Source organism: Diadema antillarum, unplaced genomic scaffold, assembly GCF_040938485.1.
Source record: "Diadema antillarum isolate AM-2024a unplaced genomic scaffold, OU_Dant_1.0 scf00000128, whole genome shotgun sequence".
In the NCBI taxonomy this organism is placed as follows: Eukaryota; Metazoa; Echinodermata; class Echinoidea; order Diadematoida; family Diadematidae; genus Diadema; species Diadema antillarum.
In genome coordinates this window covers 5,922,955-5,939,290 of record NW_027271017.1, presented here as the reverse complement: position 1 = coordinate 5,939,290, position 16,336 = coordinate 5,922,955, and the positions used below count along the sequence as shown (strand labels likewise).

General features: G+C 39.8%; 1 protein-coding gene across 1 annotated transcript; it reads left to right on the top strand.

Annotated features, from left to right (window-relative positions):
• Positions 1–3,743: 3,743 nt before the first annotated feature.
• LOC139720514 (adenosine receptor A2b-like) lies at positions 3,744–13,286 on the top strand. Its single transcript, XM_071631867.1, has 2 exons — positions 3,744–4,047; positions 12,307–13,286. The coding sequence occupies exons 1-2, from the start codon at positions 3,744–3,746 to the stop codon at positions 13,284–13,286; spliced, it is 1,284 nt and encodes a 427-aa protein (XP_071487968.1).
• Positions 13,287–16,336: the final 3,050 nt, after the last annotated feature.

Below are 16,336 nucleotides of genomic sequence, written 5' to 3'. Positions count from 1 at the left end.
CTAATTACTCTCAAAACCAATGGCCATGACGGTCGTCCTCTTTCCCTTTCCTGAACAATAAATACTGTGCAATCCTGTCTTAATTGATAATACGATGTCAGAACAGTTTGCCACATTTTACAATCCTTATTGAAATAATTTTTGGTACAAAATTGCACTTTGTTGAATTATGTCATTCTATTTCGCTAAGTCTCACTCTGATCAGAATGACTATATTGATGTTCGAGATGCAGAAATGAATTGCCAAACAGATTTCCTAGTCGCTGCCACATACAGTACCAAATCAAATTGGAGAAGATAGGAAGGGTATGGCTGGCAAAAATGAGTGAAAACCCAGAAAAATAGAGCCGAAAAAAAAAATTACAAAGAAATTATCTTCATTAATGTTTTTCTTTTGTACAGGTTAGAGTGTATTCCTGTGTCCAGATTTGTAATATCTTCATCTTTTTCACCGATAGGCTGTCGAAGATGACGTCACTGTTAGAGATAAAAATATTCTTTGCAAAAGAGCACGCTTTTCTCCCTTTTCCCTCACATAGCCTGTGCGCGCGCAAAGACAGACAATAAGTAAACAGATAAATTATGGTTAACGTCGTGATGGTGGGATGTAGAAAGCATTCTTTACCACTCGTCATGGTCAGAATATCATTTTCACCTCTCGTCTCTGTCAGAGTCAGTAGATGTTTAAAGCTCTTTCTATCAGAGCCTTTGATTCTGCTACAGCACGAGGTTGGTAGAAATTCAGGCAACGTCTCGGGTATGTATACAGTTCAACGATTTATCTTTTGACGTAGTCTTTCAAACCTATAGAATCTGTAGTTGTTACGAGGACGACATGGTGATAAGTTGTAATGCTAAGTTTTGCAATATTGTTTGTCCGTCTTGGCACATTGTAATATTTGGGTATGTGTGATCGCGCATGTATACAGTATGGAATAATTTGTGTTATCCATCCACATAATTATATATGTGTTTCTGTAATGAGTGTTTTTCTGTCACCACGAAAAATTCCATGGCTGATGTCTGTTTGTTTGAACTTGCGTGAATCCTACAAAGTCTGACTGTTAGATCATGACACTTTGCGTCATATTGTGGTAATAGGGTCCGTCTTTTGGATAATTATTGTTTCTGCTCTTTTTTATTGACTGCTGTTGATATTGGAGAGTCAATCTGTGACTGACAAGCTTGACTGTACATTGAGTAAATTAAAACAACAAATAAGCTATGATAATTGTTATATATCATACCAAGGAGGTTTAATAGCTGGAGTTTCAACTGGGTGTAATTATTCAAACAGTTGTCAGATTTCTATTGATGTACAAAAGAATTCCACAGGTGCACTTGTGCCTTTGAAGATCGATGTTCCAAGTCGCCGTCTTGCTGAGCAATCTGAAGATTAATTTTGGAACGTTATCATAATGTTGGCCATATTTTGCTTATTCATTTATTAAATGAAATGAAATTTCAATTAATGATAAAGCATGTAAAACAAAAGTCATTTCCGTCCAGAAATTTGCGCAAAAGAGTGAATCAGAGCTGTATCAAGTGAAAATGTTTGAAACTGTACCATCCTAGAAAGCTGGTTTTATCATTTTTCCGCTTAATTTCCACAAGTGAAAATAATATGGAATAATCTTCAAGTATAATTCTTTATTGATAGATATATCACATTAGTGCCCGGGTATGCCCAGTCGAGTAATTTTCATCTTTATTTCAGCATTTTTTGCTCGATTTCTATTCGCGCATCCTCGTGTCTGCACCACCTCCATTTTATGAGAAGGGATAGCGAAAAGTAATTACCACCACAAAGACATAATTATCTTCCTTTGAAAGTGGCTGGTGATTATGCAATAAGACACGAGTCAATTGTCTTCGTATCTGCGCGGCAGACCCTGTTTGGCACATGCTTCAAATATTTTTGAGCGGCGGCTTCGAACATCTAGCAAAGGGAATAAGACGGTTGTGACTCCATTCTCTAGAACCTCCTTGATCATACTGAAAAGCTATACCGGGTGTCCCAAAAAAAGCGGAACGGCGGATTTTCAGTACCTTGCGTTCTAAAAGTGATATATTTTTTGACAACATTAGAAAGAGCATCTTCCGCAGAAGACCATGATACCAAAATCATTAAATTTGGTTGAGCACTTTTTATTCTACGCCAATTGCTGTAAATGCAGTCATTTTCAATTTTTTTGCGACTTATGAGATAATAATTTGGGTGCGACACGCGTTCCATACGGTGAATTGTGTAAGCTCGTTGATCCATGTCAACAAAAGATAACGCTTTCATATTGGGAGCGCGCACACACATACACACACACACACACACACTGTTTTTTCCTGGCCTACACAATATTCACCGTATGGATCGCGTGTCGCACTCAAATTATTATCTCATAAGTCGCAAAAATCCGGCGAAATTTGACAATGACTGCATTTTCAGAAATTGGCGTAGAATAAAAAGTACTGAACCAAATTAAATGATTTTGGTATCATAGTCTTCTGCGGAAGATGCTCTTTCTAATGATGTCAAAAGATATATAACTTTTAGACCGCAAGGTACTAAAAATCCACCGTTCCGCTTTTTTTTTGGGACACCTGGTATAGGAGAGTTGAATGTTATTGAGTCATTTCACATGGCAGCCTGTATTATGGCGACCTTTAAGAGGCGCAAAAAAGCTTCTCCGTCACGTGACCGAGAGCTTGCCTGCACAGAAACTATACCATTTTTGTGTGTCCTTTGTTTTCATCAATTGCAAAGAATGACATTTCTCAAAGTTTTTTTTTTCTTTGATCAAACCAACCATATAGATGAGCAACATAAAAGGATGAAAATGGACAGAAATATTTAAGCAATGGTTCATAGTGAATATGACATGGCTTGTTATTTTTTGAGGGGGGAGGGCCTTTGGCTTTGACAATGATTGCGATGCGTTTTATCTGATTTATGCGTTAATTTCTTATACTTTGCATTTGCTTTGTATACTTTGTATAATACATTGTTTTTATCTATAGATAAATTGCATGTATGTATTTGATATGTACTGGACCCCTTTGAAAATCATCGTCTGCTGACAGGGCGTCCAACCGGCTAGTGGAACAAGACTTTATATTATCATAGCATATATCATAATCATCTTAGGTGATTGTGAAATCTCAACCGTATTATTTTGTTTCCACTCAGATCCTGCAGGTTTTTCTTACTTTGCGAAAAGATCATTCCCCGGGCATAAGGTAGGCTTGAAATAACAGTAGCGAAAATCTTTCTTCCTACATGAGAATGTGGAATTACGAACATTTCGCGCATAATTTGATAAGTGTAGAATAGTGGAGGAACGTCATGTCCATTGGTAAAAGCAGTCGTTTCGAGATGCAATTGAACGCAATCGTGGATTTAAAAAAAATGCATGAGGTGGTCATTCAAGTATATCGCTGAAACTTAGATTTTAAATTTCCCTATCTTTTTCAGGAGCGATCATGCGATGTAAATCGTACATCACGTTGGGTGCAATTTCCTTCAAATAATATTATGTCTCAGAGAGAGATATGCCTAATACTGCGTCAACATCATGCCCACAGTATAGGTCCAACTCTAATCATAATAAGTAGCGTTAATCTCAACTTTCAATACAGAGTGTGTAGGCTTAAAGTATAGTGTGTGGAGGGTGGGGTGGGGTTTTCTCCTCCAATATACATATTACTCATAATACTTTCTGTATTTTGATGTAGTTTAGCAACGAATCATGCGCCCAGAAGTAAACCGCTTGTCGGTGCGACTCTTCACCAGCACCCTCGCGACGCTGGTCCTTGTGAACTCATGGCGTTGTCCTGGAAACCTCGTTCGGGCAGCAACATCCACTGCTGATGAGGAAGACTTTGAGACGACAGGAGTTACCAGCACTGATACCATGACGACCAATAACCAAGCCGTAATGTCGGGTACTGTGTTCCAGAGTGAGAACCAGAGCTCGTTTCTCCTGTCCACTCTTACTCCGTTTACGTCCAATGAGAGCGATGTATTGAGCTCCACGAGTCTGTTCCCACCAGGTAAATATTTCTTGGGCAATTACCATTTGTGAGCCAAGCTTATATATATATTTTTTTCAGCAGTCTCTTTAAGTTTTCAACAGTCTTCTGAACATGGCTGAAGGAATTAAAACTGCTTCGACGAATTTGCAACAATGTGTTTTATTTACTCTGCGTATCTCCTTCACTATAATCACTGTTCTTCCAGAGGGCAAGCAATGTAATAATACAAGTCATGCAATTTAGTTATTGTGTTAGAAATCAGCACACTCCAGATGCTGATTCAACTTCATCTCATCTTTTTTTTTTTCAAATGAACCGTGATTTAAGCCATATAATATTGTTTTGAGTAATATTGTTGGTCTTCGTTACATTCCATGCCCTTTGTTCATTATTGACCGAAGTGTTTTCTCATTGTCATTTTTTTCCTTCTAATAGCTCATTATATGACTGTATTGCGCTTTTATCTGTATTGTCAACATTGTGTATGTGTGTGCGTGTGTGTGTGTGTGTGTGTTATCCATTAACTGGCTCTTTTTGTATGCTCTTCTTTAGGAGTATAGACATGGGGTGACATCTTTGTATTACGACGAAGTACAGACGTGAAGCATCTTTTTATTGTACGACGAAGTACAGAAGTTGGGTGTCCTTTCAATGTCGAACCATGATGCTTGCCATGCGTTATGAATATTACATGTCTGTTCTTTGTCACATTTTACAAACGTGCCATTTTGCTTGTTATTCCCGGATGCGAGAACACCGTATCCAGCCACAATATGACTGGGTGCGGTGTTCTCATATTTAATCTACGTCTGCAAGTAGTTGGATGAATAAGCACGTTGAATTGAATTGCTACATAATAAAAATATCACTGCGCAACTGTAGTCGGGCGACAAAGTTTCACTCGTGCTTATGCATTATACTAGTACATTAAACAGTGGCGAATCCAGATGGGGGCGCAACCGGCGCACGCCCCCTTTATTTTTCGTAAAAAACAAAAGAAATAAAAAGAAAAACCATGAAATGAAACCCGGAAGTAGCACCAGAAATATTAGTCACGCCCCCCCCCCCCCCCTTTACAGAATTCCTGGATCCGCCCCTGTTAAAGCAATGTGCAGTCACCTACTTACTTATCCACTGTAGTCAATGAAGCAAAAATCCATTAGACGTTTCGGATTTCATTTTGATATTCCTCACCTAACATAATATCCTGATCATCCACATTCCAGAGCTTTTCCTCAGGTGTTCCTGAAATATCAAGCAGTACATATAATCTTGAAGAGATTTCTGCATACATTTGATTCAAATTCAGTGTAAAGGGAATACAATTGTACAATGTAGTGACATTGCTTAAAAGTGTTGCTCACAATAATAAACGTTCAAACGTGAAGTCATAATAAAGAATCTATACAAGAGAAGAAAACGGCATCTCTGAGGAGGACGATATATACTGATTCCATGTTATATATTCTCTTCGATGTGAAACTTCAAGCTCTTTATACTGTGCAAATTGCATATTATACTGCAAAATATTTCACTTTTTACATCTAATCAAAGTCAAAATAGTTAAGATGTCAAGTATGCTTCATCTATTCTTCATTTTTTTTCCGCACATGTTCGCTTGTATTGTCTTCAACAGCTTTTCCATAAAATGTCTTCACTAATTTATGGAACACATTATTACATGCGAAACGCATTTCATAAGTGTTGCTTTTCGCACAAGTGTAATACAAAAGGGTTTAATGCATTTTCAAAGTTTTATGTAAGATACCATCACATAGACTAAAATTCAATCTTTTTCGATATTACACTCATTTCATAACTAGTTTTTTTAATATATTATTTTCTTCGTTTTTCAGCAGCTTCAATCTCAAATTCTTCAAGTTAATAAAATGGATATATCGGTTTTGCATTTAACTCTTCACGTATATAACGTACTTAATATACTTGTAGCTATATTCTTATTTGTTTTTGTTTGAAAATGCGTACACACAAATTTTGCAACATTTTTCATTGTTGTTGTTGTTGTTGTTGTTTCACAGTTAGTAAACTGTTTTGACATAAGTATCTACATGATAAAACAGTGCTATCGACATAAAGGAGTTTACAGAGCACCATAGAATAATGATAGAACAAACAAATTGTCCTCTTTACACGAGAATCCGATATCCGTCAAAATAGATTTGTCGTCTTTACAAAGTTGTCTATATATACAGAGCCGCGTCTTAATTCTTCTATCCATAACACCAAATCTAAAAGTATGTGAGAAATCAACTGCATTATCAGTTATTCAGATGAAATTAGGTGTTCAGGCAGAAACGGTGATCATATACGTCGATGAATTCTCGAGACAAAACACACGCACACACACACACACACACACACACACACACACACACACACACACACATACACACACACACCAACGGCGTAAATCCGTACTGCGGAGTGGGGGGGATGATCGGCGATAGTCACCATCACCATGATTACAAGCCCATAACCGGACCGGCGCAGCCCGGGGGGGGGGGGGGGGGGGGGCCCACACACACACACACTTTACAGGGATCAAATGTCCCACTCTTTTCCATACAAAATGGGAGGGAAATGGCAGCAAAAATGGGAAGACTTTTTGTTCCTGTTTTTGTTTGTTTGTTTGTTTTTTGGTTGTCAGCTGACTTTCGGCGGAAAATCAAACTTTAAAAGTATGAAGACTTTTTTGTTGTTGTTTCTCTTGTCTTTTAATGTTCTTTCTTCTTGACTGACAGGCGATTTTGACCCCCCCCCCTTTCAAAAACGTAGCGCAGTCCTGAATAATGTCCAAATAAATTCAATTAAATGCTAATAAGGATATCCATTTCTTTGTATTGTATTCTCCAGTTTTCTTGATTTAAGTCAATAAAGCAATCATCCCAGGGGCATCGTTCTGTTTTGATAATGGGGTGTGGGGTGGGGGAGGAACTTGCAGTTTGAATATCTGTGCGAGGGAGCGGAGCGGCCTAGCGGGGGGGGGGGGGTATCCCCCTCCCACACGAGGAAAATTTGGCATTCTGAGACCTGAAATTCAGGGATCTGGTGCACACTTTGGGTGAAATTTGGGATTTTTTCCTATCAAAGAACAAGTAAGAAAAAGAAATGTTCATAGATAATTGAATGACTACATCGTGGTATTTCAGCTCTTGCTCCGCCTGTGCGACATCACTGTGAAGGCCTACAAAATAGTGGGGCCTATCACCGGCGTAGCCAGGATTTGATCTTAGGGGGAGCGGTTAGATGCGAGGGAGCGATGCGAGCGAGGGGGGAGGGTGTGGGAGGGTGGTATCCCCTCCCACAGGGTGAACTTTTTGCATATTGATGTTGTAAATGGTGCAATTTGATGCATTTTTTGCGTGTTTTATCGACTTGAAACAGTCCAACATGTTTAAGGTAGCAGTACATTTCATGTAGATTATTATTGAACAATTTTGCCTATAAAATGGTATCATTTAGATGAACTTCTTGTATTAATTCTTACACTAAAAATCATGAACGCGATCATGAATTTGGACATTTTACAGTCCCAAAACGGCTGTTTATAGCTACATTTTTTTTGCTTTGGAAATTGAGGGGGGTGGGGGCGCACCGGGCGCAACTGCTGGCAATTACTGGCAGCAACATCAGGAGAATGACATAACGATTAAATGCGAGCGAGCGAAGCTTGCGAGCGTGAAAATTTTGACATTTTACAGTCCCAAAACTGCCGTTTGTAGCTATATTTTTTTCGCTTTGAAAATCAAGGGGAGGGGGGCGGAGGTGCACCGGGCGCAACTGCTGGCAATTACCCGGCAGCAACATCAGGAGAATGGCATGACGATTAAATGCGAGCGAGCTTGAAAATTTGGACATTGTACAGTCCCAAAACTGCCGTTTGTAGCTATACTTTTTTCACTTTGGAAATTAAGGGATGGGGGCGCACCGGGCGCAACTGCTGGCAATTACCCGCCAGCAACATCAGAATGACATAACGATTAAATGCGAGGGAGCGGAGCGAGCGAGCTTGAAAATTTTGACATTTTACAGTCCAAAAACTGCCGTTTGTAGCTATATTTTTTCGCTTTGAAAATTAAGGTGGGGGGGGGGGGGCGCACCGGGCGCAACTGCTGGCAATTACCCGACAGCAACATCAGGAGAATGGCATGACGATTAAATGCGAGCGAGCGAAGCAAGGAGGCTTGAAAATTTGGACATCGTAGAGTCCAAAAACGGCCGTTTGTAGCTATACTTTTTTCGCTTTGGAAATTAAGGGGGTGGGCGCACCGGGCGCAATTGCTGGCAATTACTGGCAGCAACATCAGGAGAATGACATAACGATTAAATGCGAGGGAGCGGAGCGAGCGAGCTTGAAAATTTTGACATTTTACAGTCCAAAAACTGCCGTTTGTAGCTATATTTTTCGCTTTGAAAATTAAGGTGTGGGGGGGGGGGGGTGTGCACCGGGCGCAACTGCTGGCAATTACCCGACAGCAACATTAGGAGAATGGCATGACGATTAAATGCGAGCGAGCGAAGCAAGGAGGCTTGAAAATTTGGACATCGTACAGTCCAAAAACGGCCGTTTGTAGCTATATTTTTATTCGCTTAGGAAATTAAGGGGGGTGGGGCGCACCGGGCGCAATTGCTGGCAATGACTGGCAGCGACATCAGGAGAATGACATAACGATTAAATGCGAGGGAGTGGAGCGAGGGAGCAGAGCGAGCGAGCTTGAAAATTTTGACATTTTACAGTCCAAAAACTGCCGTTTGTAGCTATACTTTTTTTCGCTTTGGAAATTAAGGGATGGGGGCGCACCGGGCGCAATTGCTGGCAATTACTGGCAGCAACATCAGGAGAGCGAGCTAGCTTGAAAATTTTACAGTCCTAAAACTGCCGTTTGTAGCTACATTGTTTTTTGCTTTGGAAATTAAGGGGGAGCCCGGTGCGCTACCCCCCCCCCCCCTCCCCCTCCCCAGGATCTGCCACTGGTAGTCAAGGGTGTCGGTTTATGTTCATGATTGGGGGAGGTATGACTAGCGAGGTGGCGTCGAAGTGACCAAGCGGGGGAAGGATGTCGAAAATCTGCACTGTAGAGCATCACCTTATTGTTTGTGTTTGTACAATATATTTTCCATAAAGAAAGTTCGAGATTTGTCCTCATCTCGGGAATTGCTTGGGGGACAAATGATTTGTCTGCCCCCAACATTTCCGTTGGGGCGGGGCAAATGCCCCTTTCCCCCCTCCCCCCCCCCCCCCCCCCCGATAGATTCGACGCCCCTGATCATCCCTGGGTATGCCCATAGATGTATCAGAGTCATCATCGTTTCAGGAATGATTCAGGAACTGGAGGGGGGGGGGGTTCAATTATGGCGGTAGAGTTTTTGTTATTGTTTGTTTGTTTGTTTTCGTACAAAATTTGCAGATGGTCCCGAGTTGCTCGCTTCATAGCATGTTTACATATAAGCCTATGCTATTTGACGTTGTCAACGTCTGGACCATATTACCTTATGTCGATATTACTTTCTTCGCGAGCGAGCGCTTGAGAAAATTATGTATACATTATCCTACAAGATAGAATAGAATACTGTTCAGCTCTGTTACCTGTCTGAAGGCGGGCGTACGAACGTCATGCAATATGCCAAAATTGTTACAATCACATTTCTGCTTCCTCCATTTTTTTCTCAAATTTCAGGGGGGATGATTGTACAGGCCATCCCCCCCTCCTCCATTTCTGGGGGGGGGGGGATATATCCCCCCCCATCCCCCCCCCCCCCGGGATTTACGCCCATGACACACACACATGATTATCCTTACAATAACATGCATAGCGTGCAGAATTAACTTTGAGCTGATATTTTTTTTTTTTTTTTTGTGACGAGGACAATTTCCTTCCCTTTATATACCCGTATAAGAGCATGTTTGAAGTCCATAACTACCGGTGAAAATATTTGCCTTGTTTTATGATGTATTAGCACTGTATTATCGCATTTCACTCTCCCTTTTCTGCCTGCCGATGATTGTGAAAGCTTATGTTAACTTTCGTCTGGTGCCGCTATATTTAGACAATTAGATATATTTCTTCCGAGTCTTCGATGCACTCTCACCCCACTCTACTGCACGATAAATACCGCATTAGCCCTTTTTACGACGTGTTTGCAAAGTCATCAATCAAAATTACAACCACAGTGCTAAGAACACCAGGGTTAATAGGTTACACCTCCTTACTACTGTGTTGTCAAAATTATATTTGAAATAATTATAAAAATCTATATATCCCGTTTTACAGTGAGTACATATAGCATTAAGTATCAATAGGCAGAACATGAAGGAATATCCATGAGAGATGATGATGATGATACTAATAGCAAATCATGAAAACAATAAAAATGTTAATAACAATGTTGCAAATTACGATGTCATTGTATAGTAAAGTCTTCTCTCCTGTATATAGTGGAAAGTGTAATTCTGATGATCAATGAAAGGTCTTCGTGCTCCAAAAGGCTTGTCCATTGAACTTTGTTCTTGATACCATATAATACTGTTTGTGAAGAGGTGATACAAAAGCCACTATTTTAGTGATAACACTTTATTAGGGGCCTAAAATGCTCTCACAGTGATCGCTGTTAACCCGTCGAAATTTGAATTATGTCAGGGAATTAAATTGAAATATAAATAATTCCCAAACATAATTATTATCAAGCGAAATTCACTGCATCACTAAATTCCTGGCTCAAACGCTAATCGGGCACTCTCCTGGAATTGTAGATTTAGTGGACTTTGTGGACGGAGACTTAATGACGTCATATCCTGTAATCCCGTTCACGTACACCTGATCATTGAACAGTCGTCCACTAGTTCTTTGTGTGTGTGTGTGTGTGTGTGTGTGTGTGTGTGTGTTTGTTTGTTTGTTTGTTTTCGTTTGTGTGTTTTTTTTTATTTTTGCACTCTACGCCGCAGAAAGCGCAGACGAATAAAAACAAAACACTTGCATCTTACCGTATGGAACCTACGCGCTGGGTGCGCTGTAATGGCTGGGTGGATAAGACTCCTGGGACTCCCAATCGGAGGACCCGAGTTCGATTCTCGCCCAGTGCTTACGTCCTTGGACAAGATGTTTTTACCCACCTTGTCCATCTCGACTCAAGTGTATAAGTGGGTACCGTGCAACCCACGGTAACCCAGGATAGGCTAGGATGATAATGGCAGGGCCCTCAGGTAGAGCAGAGGCAACACTGAAGAGGCTACCCTGGGCAAATAAGACCTTATTATTATCATCATTATCATGATGGGGTCCATGATCTTTCGAACCAAAGATTGTCCGGAGTTTACCACTCCCCCCCCCCCCCTTCACCTAGATTAAAAATGCTCCGCACCCTTGACCTTTACGAGCCCACTGCACCAGATACCTGTGGTCAATGTTTTCATCCAAATCTTCTTCTTCCTCTTCCTCCTCCTCTTCTTCTTCTTCTTTCGCCTCGGAATATTTTCAAATCCGAATTGGACAAAGTATGTCGTTTCCTTTTACACGTATTTAATAATTGCCATACTTTTGGAACATCATATGGCAACACTTTTCATTTGCTCATCCGAAACATGACTGCTTCTTGTTTTGCTTTTTTTTTTCATTTCACTGGTAGAAAACAGAAGGAAGTTGCCATCTACGAACTGTTTTGATGATATTGCTTTAGAACGTTTTTGTACTCTAAAGAAATGCGAACCATTTTTTTGTTGTTCTATGAATATCTCTTGTGTAACCAGTGAAAATGCACCTTCAAATATGAACAACCACATTGGACAACCGTTGTGCTTTTCAATTTTTAGGTAAAACACTGATGATTAATGAGACCTTCTCTTAACCTTTGACTCTTGCGACCCAATGCCTCCTACTTTGTTGAGGCTCCAGAGTGCTATGTGGCTTTATATTCCCTCGATTGCAGTCGAAGCCCTAGTCATGCATTATTAGTTTGAAAGCAGCCTATCAGAGAATTGTGGAATAGTGGAATTATCCTTCCCATCATTACAATTTGATGGAAAAGAGGAGGAAAAATCTGAAGTTATATGGCTTCTGATAGTGATGTATGTTCAAGCTTCAAAGTTATGTTTGACTTTCATAACGGAGCTTAGTTACACATGAAAAAATTATCGTAGAAAGGTACTATAATCTAAGGATTATTTTGACTGCGTGTACATGTATATTGCAGATTATATTCGACGCATAATGATATGTGTAGCCAGAGTTAAACCATCAACGCCATTCATTTCATTCACAGTGTCTTCGACGGGTGAAACCTTTGGGGACACCAAGTTCTCTTGGGCGCCTATTCCGTGGAGCGTGTGGAACGTCGTTGAAACCGTGTCCGCTGTGGTGGGAATTGTAGGCAACCTACTCGTCATTGTAGTCATTCACAAGCGGCGGCACAAAAAACGCTCGACCGACCTCCTCATCAATGCCCTCGCTGTGGCGGACTTCCTCACTTCCCTGTTCATGCTACCAGTGCCCCTGGCGAGAACGGTGCCTGCAAATGGGCCGTGGGGTTGGGTGTACTGCCGGCTGATCTTCAGTATGTACTTCATGTGGGTCTGCGTGACTGCCTCCATCTACACCCTCGTCGCCATATCCATTGAACGATACATTGCCATCGCACATCCAATACATTTTCATAGCATGGTGACCAAGCGGCGCGTCAATGGGGTCGTCTGCGTTGCCTGGCTCATCGGATTCGTGGTTCCAATTCCATCGAGGTTCGTCTTCATGGTCGGCGAACAGACGAACGAATGTATTCTATCGTACTCAAACTCGACATTGGTCGTCTTCATTCCCTTGTTCCTCGGCGCCACCCGTGTCTTCATCCCAGTCGTGGTCCTGGTGACGACACAGTTGGCCATTGTGAACATCCTCCACCGGCAGTCGAGGCGCTTCAAGACGATCGCGAGCACCAACACGACGCTGCCGTCGTTCCATCACGTTGCCAAGACGCGCCTTGTAAGAATGATGCTTGTAGTCATGGGTTTTTTCGTTCTCTGCTGGAGTCCGCTCTACATTTATTTCGTACTGACCGGATTTCAGAAGATACAGTTGACTGATGTCGTCAACACACCCATCTATGAGGGTTTGACTACCCTTGGTTTTTACAACTCCTGCGTAAATCCCATTATTTACACATTACGTAGCACGAAATTTCGCGCGGCCGTCAGAGATATGTTCAAACACGCCAGCGACGGCAAGTCCGACAGCAGCGAACTCTTCTAACGAATAGTCGCTTTTTGGCATCCAGTCACTGCAGAAATATAATCAGCTCTGTGATTTGCATCATAAGGTTAGACCAAGGAGGTTCGAGAGATGGAGTTACAACAGACTGTAATTATTCAATCAGCTGTCAGTTTTCTATGGATGGACACAAAAATTCTACAGGTGCATTTGTGCCTTTGATGTTCGATGCTTGAAGGCGCCATCTTTCTGAGCAATCTGAAGATTCATTTTTAACGCTAACCATCTTTCTGAGCAATCTGAAGATTCATTTTTAACGCTAAAATAATATCGAGTATATGCTGCTCGTTTATATATCAAATGCAATGAAATTTCACCTAATGATAAAGCATATAAAACAAAAGTCAATTCCGTTCGAAAATATGTGCAAAAGTGTAAATCTGAGCTGTATTTTGTGAAAGTGTTTGAAATTTTACTCTCGTGGAAAGCCGGTTTTATCACTTTTCTCCTTATTTCCGCCAAATGAAACTAATATGGTATCATCTTCGAGTATAGTTCTTTATAAATTAATATGTCAGATTAGCGTACAAGCACGTACTCTCGAGTAATTTTGATATCCATTTCAGCAATATTTGAGCAATTTCTATTCGCGCACCCCCGTGCCTTTACCATTGTCTCCCGCCAATCGTTTGTAAGTAGGGATAGCGAAAAATAATTACCATCACAAAGACATATCTTCCTTGGAAAGTGGCTGGTGATTATGCAATGAGACACGAGTCAATTGTCTTCGCATCTGAGCGGCAGATCCAGTTTGACTCATACTTCAGATATTTTTGAGTGGCGGCTTCGAGCATGGGATCAAAGCGAATAAGACTGTTGTGACTCCATTTCTCGAACCTCCTTGGTTAGACTTAGTAATCATGACCGTTCTCTCATAAGGGAAAGTTGTACCTATGGACACCTCTAGATAATGATTCGCAAGTGAAATTTCTCTTTTGAAGATTGTCAAACTTTTTACATCTAGGAAATAGTTTGAGAAGTACCGACAAAATCAGGCACAAATTTTTAAGAATCAAATAGTGAAACTGAGAAAACAATGCCACAAAATTTAATAATATTTATAATTGGCCTATTTAAAGATTCTGTACCCGGATTTGTTTACGAACAGCTACATTATACAGATGATTTATTTCTGCGATTGAAAAAAAAAATGAAAAAGAAATGTACTATGAAAGTGATTATTTTTCAAATTCGTGGCAGTAAACAAGTGCATGGTTTGACAGCTTATGTTCAATGTCATTGCTAACCTAATGAAATTGTATATTTGCTTGAAATTTATTTGATGTTAAACGATAACAGACAACTGAATTATGATTGGAAAAAAATAATCAGCACATATTATAAATTTGGTCGAATCAAATTGTTTGAAAAAAAAAACACAAGAAGTTTCACAAGATGCGTACGGCCGTATCTTGGGGAATTTTTGTAAAGGAAAGTATAGGACCTATGCTCCAAATGCTCTAGATTTGGCGATTCTGTATGTGTTATTTGAATTATGAAATGTAAGGTAACGTGTGTTTTTTTTTCACTTTTCAATTATCTCTAGATATGACATTAAATTGTGTCGTAAGCAACGCATATACTCTGAAATACTCTGAAAATTAGAGAATGGTTTTGGGTTGATATTAAAATCATGCCTCTCTTTGAGTCATACTTTAATAGAATTTAGATGCAAAATCAATTCAGTTGTATGTTATTTAGTCACCTGTTTGTTTTGCTGCAATTTTGTTCTTCTTTTATGTGTTGTCTTTCATGTTATTTGCAATTGCTTAGTAAGAATCATTTTGTAAATCTTTTTAGAATAACTATTTAAAGGATTTTGGCCTTTGTTTGCCCCTACAGTTGAAATAATTCTATTTCGTCTCTTACTCTCTCTTTCAAGTGTGTTTGTATCTTTGTATTCTGTAAGTCCTTAATTTTGTATCAGTTTTTGTATCTTAGTTTGTTTTGATCAAAGTTTCGTGAAAGAAATAGATTTTATTTTGAATGTGAAAATTTGAACAGAGACATTTATGGTGATTTGATGATGTCGTGTCATTACGGCAAATATATGTTATTATCTTTACCTAATTTCCTCCTTTATACAAGAAATACGAAGAAGAAATTATATGCTTCTCATCGAACTTTAGAGTAGTGATTCGCTGTAATGATTATTCAATGATAGGGTACCAGTAGTTGAGAATGATTATTTTGACAACTCCATTTAAAGACCAATAAGAGAGATATGATACAGTATTGACTGATGGTTTTTAGATGGTTTATAGTGTTTTGTGAGCGAATATATATATATATATATATATATATATATATATATATATATATATATATGTGTGTGTGTGTATGTGTGTGTGTGTGTGTGTGTGTGTGTTAATATGTATATGTATATGATATAATCTTTATATCTCATATATATATATATATATATATATATATATACATGTAAACATATACACTGAACTTATCAATGTTTAGCACTTCTTATAGGCCTAAGTTAGCTTGAGAACAGAATGCAGAGTCTATATCAAAATTGCTACTCAAAGAGAGTATTTCCGCTCAATATAGGGCGCCACCTAATGCGCAGGTTGCCGGCACAACCTTGCAGCACTCGTTACACACCGTTATTGTACCCAAGCGGTCATGAATAATCATTAACATTTACACAGAAAATATATTGCCTATGATGCTGCGTTGTGTATTATTTCAGGATCAGTAGAGCATTTAATGAGTATTGTCCATCGACCAAACGAGAAGATGCATTGTTAATTTAGATATAGGGGATACCCATTTAAAGACATACATACTTTTGAGTTCGAACACTCAGATCACGGACGAGAGCATCCCGTTCCCATTACGGTACTATACCAAGCAGTGATTCCGGTCTTTTAGGTTGTCCATACATGGACTTCCGCATATAGACTCATGTCCCTTATCATACACACGCATTCGACACACTGCCGGGCAAGACAAGTCGCACATGTTAAAAAAAACCGAATCCGCAAGTTGACGCCCCTTTTCGCATGTCGTGCGCAAGT